The following is an 18,736-nucleotide window of genomic DNA, read 5'->3' on the forward strand; positions in this document are numbered from 1 at the left end:
GTGTGTGTGTGTGTGTGTGTGTGTGTGCGTGTGTGTGTGTGTGTGTGTGTGTGTGTGTAAGCTTTTTTTTGTTTGAAGCAGAATGCAGGTCCGAAGACATAGACGAGACATTTTACATTTTTAAATTCATTTTAATCCATCCTGGGAAGGCAATTTATTTACAAGCAGGCGCGGACAAAACACATCCCAACAGTGCGGAACAAAAGCAGAAGTAAGGAAGGAACGAAACAAATGATCACTAGTCTTATATAACATGGGATTTCCGGCCACGTGTCGATTGAATACTCGTGTTGACCTTGGATAAGGGCACCGAAGGGATCATTTTCACTTGACACGTGGAACTGATGGCGCATCATTTTTACAAAGATTCAACAGTGGAAAGGGGTCAGGAAACAAGAGAACACTTTAAAATGACCCTCACACCGGCCGAATTAGGCAAAAATTTAAGAAATGAATGTGGATTAAATTAGATATTAAAATATTATTACATATATATATGTGTGTGTGTGTGTGTGTGTGTGTGTGTGTGTGTGTAAGCCTAATTAATTTCCTAATATTCTAAGATATATATATGATGAATTCAGTATTTTCTCATGCTTCGAGTGAAAGGATTAAGAAACCCTAATGCTCACAACATCCTCTCAAAGATATATAAGATACATTTCCTTAAGTCAACATGTATAAAAGAAAACCCTATCAAAATATCATAGTAAAATCACGGAATGGAAAAATTTCTGGTGAAATGAATCGAAGTTAAAATTTCAAAAATTTCTTTTCCACCATGAATCTGCTATAGTACTTTACATACACACACACACACACACACACACATATATATATAGTATATATATATATGAACCATAAAAAAGATAACTGCGGGATTTTAAGAATATATGTATTTAAATCTAAATTATATGATTTTAAACTGAATATGAAAAATATAATACGCAGATAATAAGGTTAATTAATATATGAGGCTTATTAAGTAATTTAAAAGGGTTTTTGGATCATAATATGTTCCGAAATTAAACGCGATAACTCAAAAATACAGTAACTTGGATAAATTAAGTGTGAGTATGTAATCTTGTTGTTAAAATTTCTGTCTAAAAATGTCTGTCGAAAAAAGCGTCCAAATTGCATACTCGATTTTCTTCACAAAACGCTCATGAGCGTTTCTGAAAATAAACATGACATTCTCAATCTGTTCGATAGCTCACAACTTTTATATAAGGCGGGGGGGGGGGGGGGGTAACTCGAGAAAGCATGCGAGAAGATTTCTTAGAGACCATTTCAACTCGTTCGCCCTACAATGAATAGATGCGTGAGAACTAACGAAACATATTGTCATTAAAAGTGAAAAGTGAAAGATTCCATTTGGTACAAATCCTTTTTTATCATTAAAAGATGTCAATTTTCTAAAACCAAAGACAAAACAGCTGCTAATAAGGTAAACAATGTTGTGGAATAGTTGCCCAAAAGAAATTTTTAATATGCCACCGTTTGCACTTTGATTAACCATATGCAAATTGAATCCTCGACGACTTTAATTCGAAAACAAAATATAATTGGAGTGGTTGAATTTTCTAATTAATGCATCAAACAATTTTGAATATATTTGGCGTTTGAATACAAAATTATTTCGATCTTTGGCAGCATTAATTATTGTTATTAATTATTTTTATTTATTAAAGGAAATAAAGTTACTAAAATATAATTATATTGGATCAGTAGAGATAGAATATATTGAATAAGAAGACTAAAAATAAAGTTTCAATACTAAAGTAAGAGTAAGAGTACTTTCCATTAAATCCGAATATTCGAATCTTATAAATCAAATGATTATTTAAATTGATTTCAATAATTTCCTATTTTTGAAAACATTTGAGATTGCGAATTTTGATTGGGTTATCACATTTCTTTGAAGGCGAATATTTACATAGTTGAATGTGCACTATTCAATTTTTTTTAACTTATTAAAACATTCTAGAACTTCTCTAGCCACAGGAATAAAAATTTAATAGCTTCATTAACACACTTAAAATAAATATTCTGAGAAAATTAGAAAAGAAAAACTAAACAGATAGGAAAAGCAAAAAATAAAAAAAACCATTAAGTTACTTACCCATTTAAAATATTTTTTCTTAATTTCACTAATTCATTAAAAAATGACATGTTTCATTCATCTTACACTTTTTCTTCAAAAAATAAATAATAAATAAATAAATTAAATAGTCTCCTAAAGAGATGGAGTTCTAAAAGCCAAACGATTTCCCAAAAAAAAAAAAAAAAATATTATTCCAAAAAAAGAGGCAAACGATTTTTTTTATTATTATTATTAAAATGGAAAGCCAATGAAAATTTTCATTTATGTGATGCGTTAAACTAAAATAATAAATAAATTTAAATTCTATTTAAAAATCTGATTAAAATATTTTTTCGTTTCTTGTTATATTATTTTTAAAAATTATTCTTTGCATATTTATTTGATCGATATTTCATATTTTCCATTTTTCTTATAATTCATAAAATTTTTCATACAGTTTTAAGTAAACAATTCAATGAAAAAAGCAAAAAAGGTGAAATAATTCAATGACAAAAAAAGGTAAAATAATTCAATAACGTCCCAATCAAAATTTACATCGTTGTGAAGATTATGGTTTGAATTTTAAGGTAGTGTATAAAATATTATTAAGAACTAACATTTTAAGAAATTATTACCGCAACATGACAAAATTTCGCTTAAATTATATTCCTATCCTCATCAGACATACGCATATTCGTTTTAATTATTAGTAATTATTCAAAGATATCTGAACATATGGAATAATTCATCTAGAAAGTGAAACCAAAATTTTAAATAATCCAAAAATTGCTGAAAGTTTGTATAGCTTTCAGAAACAAAACAATATTCATAATGGTCAACCATCTATAGAAAGACCAGCAGAATGGCGGTTTTTATAGTTTAGAAACTACAAATATTTGGAAGAAATATTAATATTAATTATGGCTATATTTTACACGTAGGAAATTGAGAACAGTATGAAAATTCATTGCATTCCAAATTGCATTGCTCTTATGTTTCAACGTATTAAGTATATCCACTAATTCAGAAGTAACTACATATCAAATGTAATTATCCAAGGTCCAATATCTGCATTGAAAAGCGTTTTGAACGATTTTTACAGCATGTATCTCGCAATCGGCATAAAATTTCCAACCGCTAACATATTCATAAATATTCAAACATGTTTTAATATACAGTATAAGTTTATTAATTATATCATCCCCACGACTACAACGCACGAACAAGACACGTTGTTTCAAATATTTAAAGACAAGTTTGCCAGTCAAAGTAAGAAGAAGCAAGACATCCTGTTCCAAACATGACTTTTTATAATTTTCACCCATTGTCATTCGAAATATCAAATGTAAATTTTGACTTGCAAATTTCACCTTTTCATTCGAACGTGACGAAATCAAGAATTCTTTCATCCTTCTTTTTAAATATCAAGAAAAATCGTTTGAATTTTCCCAAACGAATATCTAATTATAACAGATATTTACATAACATTTGTTAGTGCCTTACTAAGAAAAGAATTGCATAATATTTCGTGATAAATACACAGTGAAGACGCCACCAATATCTTTAAACAAAAGAAAAAGAAAAAAAATTATACATTTTCTAAAACCAAGGGGGAAATTTTTGTTAGTTAACTACACGAACGGTTGGGCGTATGTTAAAATCCTCAAAAATCACTTAACGTTTCTCTTCTAGCTTCAGTTCTTCGATTTTCTGACCTTATCCTAACCTTTTTGTTGACGCTTTGAGGAAAACCGTTGTGGTCAAGGTTAGACAAAAAAGGTGATGAATCTCTTAAAATAAGTATCATCTGCAACAATAGAACGAGTTGCGTATTACATCATAACAAAAGTATATAAATGAAGGTGACTTGTGGTTAAATGCTCGCAAAATCAATAAAATGGATTCGCGAAGTGTTGGTTTCGTTCTTTGTCTTGTGGGCTTTGTCGCCTTTGTAAATGGTAAGTTGAATCAATGATTAATTATGTATTGAAATCGATCAATTTGTATGAATGTGGTGTTGGCTTGTTTAAACTGTAATTGTGTAATATTTCATTTTTGAAAAAGGGTTTGTAAGTCTGTACAAATGAATATAAAGAATACACAAAAAATAATTAAGAATTTAACTTTGAACGAGTTTTTAAATTGTAATTAATTTATTAGAATCAGTACAAATTTAATTGAAATTTCTCTAAAAATTACTTTCTATTTTCTATTTATTTTATAATAAAAATTTGGAGATCTGAAAAGATATTGGGGAACTGCTTTCCTATTTTAAATTTTGGTCAGATATATAGTCAAGAAATTTAAACTTTATCAATATAAAAATAAATAAAAAAAACAAAAAATTTTTTTCAAGAACTTTATTAGTATTAGAAACTGAAATAAATTGAGATATTTTACATACAACAAGGAATTTTTCTTTGAGTAATAACAGTTGATAAAATAATAAACTATGTTATATAAAAATTAAATTTTGAATTTTTTTAAAATTCTCTTAATAAAGGAAGTTAAGATTTTAGTGTGACTTGTTTTCATTTACACATATTACTTTTCTGAAAAGAAGTTATAGATAAATGTACCGGAGAAATACAGTTAAGAAATATAGATAAATGTACCGGAAAAGAAGTAAAGAACTCATCTGTGGAAATATTTTCTTTTTCATCACACCCTACACTAGAGATTTTTGTCCTTTCATAATAATTACTTCAATCATGAATTACAGATTAATTTGTCATGCATTTTTAAAGGCATAACTTGCTTTGTTGCCAGCCTAATGGAATGAATTTAAGATGAAGAGTTGCAATTGGATGACATATAAATGCGCATGTCTAACTGCATGTTATCTTATGCTTTGTAATAACAACACGTTCTTTTTTCTTTAGCACAATGGGCAGTAGACTTCAAGATTTAAATCACTAAATGCCTATCACATGAACATAATCTAAATGGCATGAATTCTTTAACAGATATATAGCCGTTAATATGAATATTATAAGTCGGTGCGTCCATATCGTCGTTATAGGGTTAAAGTAATCAACAGAACATTATCTACCTCATTTTTGTCACAGTTGAGGCATAACTCTTATGGTTTATTCATATTGCCCTTCCAATAAACTTAATTAATTTATCACGCAGAATCATGTTGGTGTGTTTCACATAAAATATGTTTGCCTATTTAACTAAAAAATTCATTGAATACAGGAGAAAAACTTACGTGATATTTCAGTACAACATGAAATAAAAGATGACAAACGCTGTTACTTTTGTCATGTGACCTTGATGTCATGTAAATTAATTTCATTATATAATTGCTCTGGACTTTTTTTTTCTCATTAGAATTATCGTGGTTTAATGTCTATTATATCACACACATATAAAGAAAACAAATTAAATATAAGTGAATACAAATGATAGTAAATTATTACTATTATTTTTTTTTCTGAAAATGTCATTTTTTAAAATGAAATATATTGTTTTCAGAATAAATTGCCTTGTATTATTGATCTGGATTTTTTTATAATCATCGCGGTTTAATGCATTATTATATTATACATACAATAGAAATATAGAATACAATACATATATAGAAACTAAAGGTATATATAAATACAAATGTCAGCACGTTATTGCTATTGTTTCTTTTTAGAAAACGCCACTTTTTAGTATAAAATATATTGGTTTCCAGAATAAATAAAGCCGAACAGTTCTTAATATGACTGTATTATTTTTGTTTAGAAAATAATGTAAAAATTATGATATAACTTTTACTTCCTATTTCTTACATAAATATATTATTTTCTCATTACAGGACAAGGATTTAAACCAGCTGGACAAATATCAGAAGCTTGCTTTAATTGTTTGTGCGAGGTAAACTTGAATTTACATTTTCAGTTTTTTTATCTGTTTAGTTTTATTTTAATATTTTTTCTTTTCATTTAAAAAAGAACATTGTTTCATTTCATTTTTGTGTAGTATTATTTTTTCATCAAATGCAAATGATTAAACTAGACGACTGTAACAAAAAAAAAGGAATTTATACATTGTTTTGAATATTATAAAATTACCAAAAACTATTAAGCCAATGATATTGATACTGAAATTTCTCTTTTGAGGAATCAATTTAAAACGAAGAGCATCTCTTCACAATTTTTTTTAAAAAAATCGAACATTTTCTGAACAACCTAAGTAAAAATTAAAGGACGTCGTTTTGAATAATTTAGAAAAGTGAACACAGATCAATGATTGAAAACAAATAATATTTTTAAAAGAAGTTCAAAAATCGGATTAAATGACTGAATTCAGACTTCTATTTTTATCAATATTTCTCTTATTCACACTTGTAGTAATGTTCATATTTACAATGATTCATTTCCTCGAGTATATTTTATCAACATTTAAATATTATTGCAAAATGGGCAGATAACTAGAATCAAGGAACAACTGGTTTGTTATATAAACAAAAGTTTTTAAAATGCAGATATGTTAAGGTTGAATTATTCAACTGTTTATCTGCTGTAAAAAATGACCAATTGATTATTATTTTCAATAACTGATTGTTGTTTATACATATATTTTCTTTATTTTATCCTTGACGCTAGCAGATCTTATGTCATTATGATATGTCCGAAAACAAGAAGCGGTTGCTTCAAAAAAAGAAACATGGCTTTTCAATTATAAATATTTCGTGAAATAATTCTGTTATTTAACTGTTTGGCAACTGTAAAAAAAAATAGGCTGATAATTTGCCTTTTTTATATCACTTGCTCGTTTGTACACTTCCGGTTCATCTTTTTTTATGTACTGGTAACAGAAATTATCTTTTGATTTTTAGATATATTTTGTCATAAATTATGTATAAGGGATTCAATAATAAAGATAAAATAATATCTATATGAAATAAAAGATAAAAGCTTCTTAATGTTCTATAAGATGATAAATTTTCATTGCCATTTAAAGCTCGTATTTCTTTGAAGTACGATTTTTGTTATAATTACTGTTTCTAACCATTTTAATCAATTTTAGTTAACCCTTTCTAGGGCCGTGGGAAGTATGCTTCCCACCAAATTTATCAATCTTTGTATGAAATTATGTAGGTTGGTATAAGTTCTGACAAATTTGTTTTAGTAAGTCAGAAACTTAGATGCTTCTGTTCTTTATCTCAGACAAAATGATGCGTCTTGATTTATTACTTAATTATTAATTAACCAAATTAATTAGTTAATCAAATTAAATTTATCTAATAAGCTACATGAATCCCTTTTCTTATTCTAATTTCAAGCCTAAAAATATTTGAACATAATATGAGTAGAAAAAAAAATGGCCCTTTAAAGGGTTAATACAAATTATCCGTTGTCTCATGAGGACATAATCATTCTTGTAATAAAATACTGATTTATTCAGATCAATTTACTGGTAAATTTCTGCCGTTAAAATTTAAGACATAAGAAACTTGCTCCTACATATTCTATTAATCATCTATGGCGACCAAAGCAGATATTGGCTGTATTTAACCCTTAACTGGGAACGTGCGGTCTGTGAGACCGCTAGCGATGTATTTTTTGTCACCCCTATTCTATTTTTAGCTCAATTGAATGGATTGACCCTGTAGCTTCCTGTTGTGTGACCTTCAATACACGTGCACTTTTTCAAGCGATTTCAGCAGATGCTTTATAAAATAATTCAGTTATCTCTTCGAGGGCGGTCTCTAAGACCGCATCTCCCTGTTAGTGTCCCAGTGATAAACAAGGCTTAGAGCAGATGGCGCTAAAACTTGGGCCCCGAAATATCATCCAGTTTATTGATCCTATTATGAAGCAGTGCTCCAGACACTTTTAAATGAAACATAAAGTGATTTTAGTGATAAGGATAATCGTACAGAAGAGTTTTTCGATGAAAGTTCGCATTCAACTGATTTTGATATGTAGGTTCAAACATAATTAATTTTTCTAGTGATAATGTATTTTGAAAAATTTATAAAATGTATTAATATACCAAGTGATATATATGCAGAATTTATAGGTTGATATTTATATTAGTTCTTAACCTGTATGTTTAAAATGAACTAGAAAACCGTGCTATGAAAGTCACACAAGCCGATAAAAAAAGGGCCCATTTTACCCATTGTCATTTTTTTTTCATATAAATGTTGAATTTTACATCATATTGTCTTCTATATACCTTCATATACTGTAAAAACAAATATGATTTAAAAAGTAAAAAGTAATATGCTTTTTCAAGAATATTATTTATTGTAACATGTAATTTGAAAAGAAAATGTATGCTCCAAGGTATTTGCTTTTTTCAATGATAATATATTTTGAAAAATTTCTAAAACATATCTATATATCAAGAAAAATATCTGCAAAATATATTGGCAGTTTTTCATATTTATACAATTATTAGAAAATTTAATTTGAGTGTAAATGAAATGCGGTCTCGTAGACTAAATTTCACTCTCGTCCTAAAATTTCACCTACGCAGTTAAGGGTTAATTTCAGCTAAATGGCTTTGATATAACTTTATGTTCATGATTCCATTCAAATTGTCAATCATTAAAGCCATGTCTCTTGCTTTTATTCCATTCACTGTATAAATGCGCTTTGCAAATGAGACCAATCCCATGATATCAAAGCGCTATTAAATACTGTTCATCCACCTTCTAAATTTCGTGATATTGTAACTTCACTTTTTCTTTTGTCTTGTAAACAACTCAGATATTAAATAGAATCTTTATTCTTTAACTTTCAACAATGGAAGAAAATCATTCATACGCTTTAAATCTTTGATGAAACAATGTATTCTATTGTTAGAAATCAGGCATATATATATATATATATGTGTGTGTGTGTGTGTGTGTGTGTGTGTGTGTGTGTGTGTGTGTGTGTGTAGTACTTTTTGAATCCTGTCGACTAAATAATATGTAACATAATTTTTGGTTGAAGCAGAGTGCAGGTTGAAGACATAGACGAGACGTTGTATTTTTAATTTCATTTTATTCTCTCTCGGGAGGCAAACATGATTATTTACACGAAGGCGCAGCTCGGCACAAACGCAGAAGGCAAAAAGGGACGAAACAAATGATCACTAGACTTATATAACATTGGAATTCTGTCCATGCGCCAATGCAATACATGTGTTGACCTTGAGAAGAGAAACGGAAGGATCACTTTTATTTGATACGTAGTTATGATGGCGCATTAGTTTTACAGAGGAATTAATTAAACCGAAAGTGGAATTGGATCACGAAATAAGAGAATATTTTTAGAATGAAGTTACTATGGGCTAAATTAAGATAAAGTTTTGGAAATTAATTTGGATCAAATCAAGAGTTTAAAATATCATTACATATATATATATATTTAAAAAAAATTAAATTCACAAAAAATTGGTGAGATTTTTAAGTTTGTATGATTAAAAAGATACATTTTTAAATTTTGAAAAGTTGCAAAATACATTTGCGAGCAATAATATTTCCGGAAGTTATTTCAGAAAAACACCAATATTCAACTTAATATTCAATTAATTAAAATTTCAAACAATTGTTCCTAGATGCTTATTCCCACCTTCAAAAATATACTTGTGCCAAGTTTGGTAAATCTAGGTCAAACGCTCTGATCTGCAAACCACTTAAATACACACATTCCATTTTATTACTAGTGGAGATAAAGATGTATAACTGTACAAAAATGAGATTCTTTTAGACATATTAAGATTTAATAAGTATAAAGTATTAATATTTAATATGTCTAAAATATTAATATTTAATATGTCTAAAATATTAATATTTAATATGTCTAAAGTATTAACATTAATTTTTTCAAATTTTAATGGAATTAATTGTTGTGGCATTACTACCACATGTTAAACATACTGAGAATATCATGTAACTACGCTATCAAATAGTAACAACTTTTCCTTTTGCTCGGAGATGTGTTACAACGGAATTTAAAATTAAATCGGCGCTCCATGTTAAGCATGCACCGTTTTATTTCACTTCATTTCTCTTAATTTAGATATTCATGTTTCTCAAATAACATGATTATATGACACCATTTCTGTGAAATTAATTTTTAGCTTAATTAATAGTATATTAATTGACTTCTAACACTAATTTTATGAAATAAATTTCTAGCTCAAATAATATATAAATTCATAATTAAGTGCTCTAAAATTAATAAGGTGGGCTGCGGTGGTCTGGTGGTAAGGTCTTGGCTTCGGAACCGGAGGGTTTCAGGTTCGTGACCCGATTCCACCGAAGAACCGTCGTGTAAGGGGGTCAGTTGCACGTTAAATCCGTCATGACCAAACGTCCTCCCGCTGGTATGGTGTGGTGTGGAGAGGGGGGTGCCAGCTCAGGTGTCGTCCTCGTCATCTGACCGCGGTTCAAAATGACGAGGTCCGTCCCAAAATAGCCCTAGTGTTGCTTCAAAACGGGGCGTTAATATAACCAAACCTAAAATTAATAAGATGTCCTGTGGTCACTAGAAATTAATAATTCCTCAAAAGTTCAGAACTCTAAAACAAGAGGAAATAAGTGAAAAATCGATTGCAAACTCACAAACATGGAAAATGCAAAGTCAAACAAAAAGGTTTAAAATTGTTTACCAAATTGGCCTAACATTCTGAACAGTTTACAAGCTATCCTCCTAATAAGGATATACGAAGGATTTACGCATTTCTTTACCTATATGAAATACTTCCTTCCTTTATTTTCTATTAGTCGTCTCAGTCAACCAGCTTGTTTGCCAGGAATATTCGTGATGTTTGATTTCAAATAAATCATTTAGATATAACTTGCCCATGATTCCGCCAAATTGTCCCACATTAAAACAATTGTCTTGCTTAAGTTCCGTTTATTGTGTACACTAGCCGCTTTTGGCGACCAGCCGGTTCGCCAATCTTAATGTTCGTTTAAATTTTAATAATGAAATATTTTACGCATTTCCAACTTTAATAGATTCTTCATCAAAATATTTTAAAACTTCAAATTTTGATAGTCATATAATTTAGTCATAATATTATAAAGGCCTTCAGTCATAACGTAATATGTATCTCTCTCATTTTCTGTTACCTCTCGTAGAATTTATGCTTTAAATTAAAGTGGAAAGAATTAATCTACAATTATTATAATAATATTTTTTACTGAAACAAAGCATTTTTTTATAATATGATTACTGATAACAGAGTCACTGAGCGTTTAAACTTTATGGGCACTAAAGAATATCTTTTTTAATTTATGTAATATCTCAAGAATTTGTCAACAACATTTTCTCAGATTTATCATGAACAGATCGACTAATTAACAATGTTTAATTATAAATGCATCAAACACTAAGAAAATAAAATGAATCGTTTAAAATAATCGGCCGAAAAAAATTAACCCTAGCCTCATTACTGTTGGGAAAAGAAACTGAAGCCTTACTCATTTGGTGGTGAGCAAAATGGAAGATTTTTCCGGCGGGAAAGTTAGTTTTTAATTAATAATTAAAATTCTAATTAAAAATTCAAAAAAAGGGACCCCAGGTGCACATTCCCGACCTCTAAGGTATACATGTACCAAATTTGGTAGCTGTAGGTCAAATGACCTGACCTGTAGAGCGCCAACACACACACACACACACACATTGAGCTTTATTTATAAGTATAGATGAACTTTTCTAATGGAGACCAGTCTATAATATCGTAAAGCTATTAGAAATATAAACCTATTTTCTAATAATCTATCATCTAATTTTTGTTATCTTGTAACTTCACATTTTTTATTCATCATGTAAATTATACATACATACATACATATATACATACATACATATATATATATATATATATATATATAACTCTAGTTTTCAGAAACGGTATCATGCGATTAAATATTTAGTGAAACAATGAAAGCGATTTGAATTTCAGGATAGCAATGTAAAATATTGTTCAAAATTAAGTAAAATAATAATTTAAAAAATTACCAAAATTTAGGAAAATTTCACATGATTATTAAATTCATATGATTAAAAACAAAGATTTTTAATTTTTAAAACAATGTAAAATTTATTTTTGTGTAGTAATATTTTTGGAAGCTAGCACGAAAACAAGCCAAAATCTAATTTAATTTTTATTTAATTACATTAAAATTTCAAAAAAAAATCGCTCCGAGGTGCGCAATTCTACCCTCTAAGGTATATATGTACCATGATAGCTCTAAGTCAAATGGTCTGACCTATCAAAAGCTAACACATACATGCACCTTCATCTTTATTATTAGTGAAGATTAGGCTTTACAATAAATATAAAATATTTTGATTCATTAGATATGTTAACAAAGTGGCGAATTAACTCAAATTAAAAGGCTGGAGGCATTGTCAAAGTTTCATTTTTTAATATCTCATTTTTTGAAACAAGCGGTGAGCGTACGCATACATTCATATACTTAAATGTTTAATAGTAGTACAGATGATTACATTTTGCTCACTTCAAGAAAAAAAATCACAGCCATCAACAAACAATATAGGTTTCTTCCTTGAGAATTATGAAGCAACACTGAATTTGTATGAAGAGATTAAGAGAATGAAATAGATAGGTTCTTTTATACCGTCTCCAAATCGAAGCATCTCATGCCAGCGGGATAAAATGTTTAGCTGTTTAAACAGCTGCCTGATTTATCATCTGCTTAAAAGAAGGATATTTCTTGCATAAAAATTTAACAGTACAATCCGTTTTAAAGTATCTGCTGTTCAAACGTAAATGATAAAAATCTCTTATCTCTAAAAGTTATCAGCATTATATAATGTATATATTTGATTCAGATAACATAATTTATTAGCAAATTTTCCAATTTTTTTTTCATAAGCGACTTTAAATAAAAGTAAATTCTTCATAAAAAAAACTTGAAATAATATAGTATTTAGTATTAATAAATAAGTATTTTTCGTAATTTAAATTCATTTCTATAAATTATTATCAATTTTAGCCATACTCGAAGAAAAAATAAATAATCACGTGCCCTAGATTTGAAATATTTCTGAAATCTGTAAAATAAAAAAAAATAACTGCTTGTTCAGATTTAACATATTTGCATTTCATTTATTATTTGTTCTAGGAATGAATTATCTTATTTGTACTTTTATACTTCCTCTTATCTTGACAGATGTTGGATTCGAAGGGGGGGGGGAGAGAATCAGTAACAGATTTCTGTGAAATTATTTCTTTAAAATTTTCTTGACAGACCTATGTTAAATTAATAAAACTGCGCAATAAAAACAAATTAAACTAAAAAAAAATCTTGGTGTGTGTGCTTTTTTTTTAATTTTGCGCGCTGCCATCTATGGTTGAGAAGTGGAATTGCTTTTTTTTTTCTTCTCAATTTGCAAATTTTATTTGATGAATTTAAAACGTACCCAAATTTAGAAATTGTAATAGCCTGACATTCAAACTGAATAAATCCTAATATATGATATACGTTTCAAATTCATTGGATTACAAATCAGCCTGATATAAAGCAGGTTTGGGTTATCTATTTATAAAAAAATGAACTTATTAAAGCGAGTATGGATTTTTAAGTCTTACTATTTCCATACAGTATTTCTTCTATCAAAGTTTTCCTATTTTCTATTTTGTGTATGAATAAACAATTCTTTTTATTGATAGACAATGAAAAATGAAATGAAACAAAATAATAAAGAAAGGAATTAAGTTATAAATGTGGAAAGTTATGGGATAAAACTGTCCCTAAATACTTTTCTAAAATTTGAAGAATAATTTGCAAATGAAAATGTGTAGCATTTCTTTATTGGTTTTACATTTTACTGAGTCTGGATTTTTATGAGAAATCAACTTTTCCCACAGCACCTCGGCCGTGAAGATGAGAAGTTTCAAATATAATGATTACTTCTCGCCTTCCGGGAGTTTCTGGGGTCAAATGACCTTCATTTCAATGACGGAATACACCTTCTACAGGGATGATTTGTGATAGACATTAGAACTAACTTTTAATTCCCGCAATAATAGCGATCAATCAAATTTCCTCGAATGCTGATGGGCAGGGCGGATGTAAGTTTGATTAGAATTATATCACAAGTTGATGATTCTCAACTTTTTAGAATTAGAAATATGTTTTTCCTACTTATTGAATGGAGCTCATTCAAATATTATTATTATTAAAAATTTACATTATTTCTGCTTTTACAAATGTTATTTAATTTAAAATATTTCTACTCTACAGGCTTCATCAGAATGCGACGAGAATATGGAATGTCAACGCGAAGGTCCTGGCCAATACCACTGCGGCCCTTACCTCATCTCATACGCCTACTGGAAAGATGGAGGGAAACCCGGTGAAAATCCTGATGACCCTCTCGGTACGATTTCTTATACACATTATAGACTCGATTCCTATATATTATAATTGAAAGTTTGGATAAGTTGTATTCTAAATTATCTAACATCTTTTGTCTTTGTGGATACATACGCAAGTGTAGATATTTTCCAACAACTTTCATTCATTGATACGTTTTGTGATTATTATTACATTATTTGCTTACATTTCCATGATTTAAATGATTAGAAGTACTATTTGCATTAAAGTATTAATGGTAATATTTAATTTCATGTACACTTGTAATCAACAATCTTTCGCCACAACATTATTACGAATCTGTAATACTATGTGATGTTAGTATTGTAGAAAGAGACAGAGAGTTACAGGGATTGTTAAGGGATGATGGACGGATGATTCATTGACTCTTGGCGATTATTTGGCGACAAAAATGAAAGTTCTTCACGGTTCTTGCAAACAAGCAACCCATCTTGAAGACTAATCATCGTTCAGTTCTTTAGTCAATCATTTCTCAACAATCAGTATGGCAGAGTTCATAGCAATTTTTAATTTAAAAAAAAGTTTTCAGTACCAATGCCATTCAATAAGATGGCAATTGTACCGTTTCTTTGCCATGTTAGTACTGTTGTAAAAAAGTTAGAATTACAGTGATTCCAGTGATTCTTAAGGGATACTGCATGAATAATTCATTGACTCTTGGCGACTATTTGGCAACAATTCCTGAAACTAAGCAACGCATCTTGAAGACTGATCATCGTTCAGTTCTTTAGTGAATCATTTCTCAACAATAAATATTGAAGAGTTCATAGCAATTTTTAATTAAAAAAAAGTTTTCAGTACCATTGCCATTCAATAAGATGGCAATTGTACCGTTTCTTTGCCATGTTAGTACTGTTGTAAAAAAGTTAGAATTACAGTGATTCCAGTGATTCTTAAGGGATACTGCATGAATAATTCATTGACTCTTGGCGACTATTTGGCAACAATTCCTGAAACTAACAACGCATCTTGAAGACTGATCATCGTTCAGTTCTTTAGTGAATCATTTCTCAACAATAAATATTGAAGAGTTCATAGCAATTTTTAATTAAAAAAAAGTTTTCAGTACCAATGCCATTCAATAAGATGGCAATTGTACCGTTTCTTTGCCATGTTAGTACTGTTGTAAAAAAGTTAGAATTACAGTGATTCCAGTGATTCTTAAGGGATGCTGCATGAATAATTCATTGACTCTTGGCGACTATTTGGCAACAAAAATGAAACTTCATCACCGTTCTTGCAACTAAGCAACGCATCTTGAATACTAATCACCTTTTAATCCTTTAGTCAATCATTCTCATCAGGGATGCAGAGCTCATAGCAATTTTTAATTTTTTAAAGACTTTCAGTTTAACAAAATGGTCACAACTCATATTTATTATTCTAAAGCGCGGATAAAGCGCTGAATCTTCCCATTGCTTTCCTCCTTAGAAGCTCTTATCAATTTTGTTAAATAATCTCTCATGGAAATCCTTAAAAGCATGGTCCCCTATGAGAATCTGGTTAAAGTAACAATTTCCTCGGTTTATTTTGGTATTGACATTATCAAAGAGTTTTTCATCCATATACTTTTGAATTCCTGGATTCATGTCATATATTTTGCCATAAAATCATCAAGAGAAAGGGAGGAGAAACTGAAACAAGAAGTGTCGATTCAAGATTGTCCTGGTTTATCAGAATTTCTGATCACTTTACCATGCCATGGAAATTACGACACTAAATAATGCTATATACTAAAGTTCATATACCAAGGTCATGCATCTAACTCAAAGAGTATTTGAGATAGTGTGTTCACAAACAGAAAGACAATATGTAAATAAATTTTTCCAGATGCAGGGAGGTCTAAAACATGGAGATTCACTAAAATTCCAAGTTCGAATATTTTGACGACTACAAACTTTCACTTCGTAAAACAAAAGAAAAACTTCGTTACTATAAGAGAAAATAAAATAATAAATACATGGTATTTAATTCAAAACTCAAGACAAATCCAGCCAATCTCAGACAGGAACAAACGGGCATTTTCTTGACTAATCCAAGACGTTGTTTCTCTTTTACTACAATTAAAATCGTATACACAAAATAATAATCTCATTTCTTTGTAGATTTTGAGAAATGCGTGAGATCTAGGCCATGTGCCGAAGCCGCTATCCGAGGCTACATGAACGAATGGGCCATTGACTGTGACGGCGACATGGACATAGATTGCTACGATTGGGCTCGAATCCACAAATCTGGAGCTCCTTCTTGCAACAGCACCTGGGTGCTCAACACAGATTACTGGGCGAGATTCAGTTCCTGCTACAAGGGAAAAGACGTATAAAAGGCATACATTCATATGTTAACAAGCAACGTAGTTTCATTTTGGCATCTTTTAGTTTTAATAAAAATATTGCAATTTATCTATGGCGTAATGCATTTAGTGAATGATAATTCATATAAACGAAAATGTTTTCCATGCATTTAAATAATTAGAAAAATCAATAAACCAGTTTCTTAGTCAGTCCCAACCACTTTCTTATGAAACAAAATGCTTGGTTTATTTTTGTTTCATATGAAAATTCATTATCCTTAGATGTTGGTCAGCTGCCCCTATCTTACTCCCCTGTTTTTCACAGAAATCTCAAAAATACTTCTGTATACTGTCTATGAAAGGAGAAACCGTGATAGAATTCCTCATATTCAATTAATGTATCGATTTCGCCAATTTTTAATTCGTATGAAAGCTTATGACACATCGATAAATCATCAAGAGCCACCTATATTCCACCACTCACTACTTTTTCGTGGGATTTCAAAAACATCATTTCACAGTATATTCTTCTTTGGGGTGGGGACCTTGAAGAACAACAATCTATTTCGCTGATTTCTATTTCATACGTCTTTAAATAAATCATCAATGGTCGCCTGAAGAGTTTCAAGAGATGATGCAAAATAAAATTTTCCAACGCCCACAATAGAACAATTACGCCATTTTTATTCAATAATTAATTTATTTTCTTTCTATAAACACGTAGCTAACTAATCAGTTCACCATGTCGAGAGTAATACCACTGGGGGTATTGGATCATGGGTGATCATTATCTGATTCAGGTCTAAATTACTATTTGTGGGTGAGTGAATGAAATGCGTGAATGAAATCCCCGCCCCCGTAAAGAGGATTGTGACGCGTGTGTAGCTAAGTCGTTCTCTTGGCCCTAGATGGCGCTACTGTAAAAACAAGAGACGTACTCTTGGCTTAAACCACAAATGACTTCTTAAAGTCAGTGGACTTATCTAGACAAGAGCCATTAGAAACAACAATTTAAATAAAACAATTATGTTAAAATTTTATCTTAAACTGCACAATTTACAATAAAACTTTCTCCTTCTTAAATAAGATGTATTTCATTAAAGTTAGTTAATATGGCTAGATTAACGTAATTAATATGGTGATCGAAGGTGGTTGATTCCTGATAAATACAGAAAAAGAATTTTGTAGCCGAATGTTTATTTTCAAATGACATTGGTGCTAAATCAGAACCAAAAAATTAAATCCATCATAAAAATTTAAACATACGATATTAGCCCTGTTGAAAGAAATAAATGATTATCGGGTAGTGGGATAGGTTTGGTTCTTCAAGACTACTTAACAATTAGACATTTGTGGTATTGAATGTAATTAATCTTTACTTAAATCTTATCCTAATTTTGTATTTTAATCAAAGGCTTTATTTGTATTTTTCAGTATGATTATTTTTTTTATCTCTACTAATAATGTTATATATCTACTGGCGCTCTACAAGCCAGACTATTAAGCATACATTAACCATACATATATATATATATATATATATATATATATATATATATATATATATATAACCAATCTAAAGTAAGAAAAAGTTTGAAAACGAAACTAAAATGAAAACGAAACAAAACAGTTTCGAAATCGCAACTAAAATTTATTACCTATTTAAACTAAAACCAAAAAGGAACTTCATAGTATTTAGAGAGCGCAATTGCAGCTACTTCTAAAACACAGATGAATTGATACAAAAGTATTAGAATCAAGTTAATAGGAAAAACAAAAACCAAATAAAAATTAAACCAAAAAAATTATTAAAAAATATTAAAAAAGAATCCGGCCTGAAGACTTTTTCAAGGGTCACCCTCAGGCAGGGATTCAAATAAAGGGATTTTTTCTGTGAGGACATACAGACATTAAGTCTAATAATGATTCCTCGTGACCCGAAAATCCCCCGAAATTATGCTCAAGAGATATACCATTTTAACAGAAAGGAAAT

At 29.5% G+C, this 18,736-nt stretch overlaps 1 protein-coding gene across 1 annotated transcript; it reads left to right on the forward strand.

Moving 5' to 3' along the window:
- The first annotated feature begins 3,912 nt into the window (after positions 1-3,912).
- LOC129989134 (lysozyme-like) lies at positions 3,913-16,852 on the forward strand. Its single transcript, XM_056097465.1, has 4 exons — positions 3,913-4,041; positions 5,892-5,950; positions 14,298-14,433; positions 16,556-16,852. The coding sequence occupies exons 1-4, from the start codon at positions 3,981-3,983 to the stop codon at positions 16,771-16,773; spliced, it is 474 nt and encodes a 157-aa protein (XP_055953440.1). The 5' UTR covers positions 3,913-3,980; the 3' UTR covers positions 16,774-16,852.
- Positions 16,853-18,736: the final 1,884 nt, after the last annotated feature.

Source organism: Argiope bruennichi, chromosome 10 (assembly GCF_947563725.1).
Source record: "Argiope bruennichi chromosome 10, qqArgBrue1.1, whole genome shotgun sequence".
Classification (NCBI taxonomy): Eukaryota; Metazoa; Arthropoda; class Arachnida; order Araneae; family Araneidae; genus Argiope; species Argiope bruennichi.

Bases quoted from the DNA above. Each gene is read 5' to 3' on its own strand.
- LOC129989134 (XM_056097465.1), top strand. From the start codon at position 3,981: ATGGATTCGCGAAGTGTTGGTTTCGTTCTTTGTCTTGTGGGCTTTGTC. The intron at 5,951-14,297 runs GTAAACTTGAAT...TCTACTCTACAG, and splicing joins GCTTTAATTGTTTGTGCGAG to GCTTCATCAGAATGCGACGA. The intron at 14,434-16,555 runs GTACGATTTCTT...ATTTCTTTGTAG, and splicing joins AAATCCTGATGACCCTCTCG to ATTTTGAGAAATGCGTGAGA.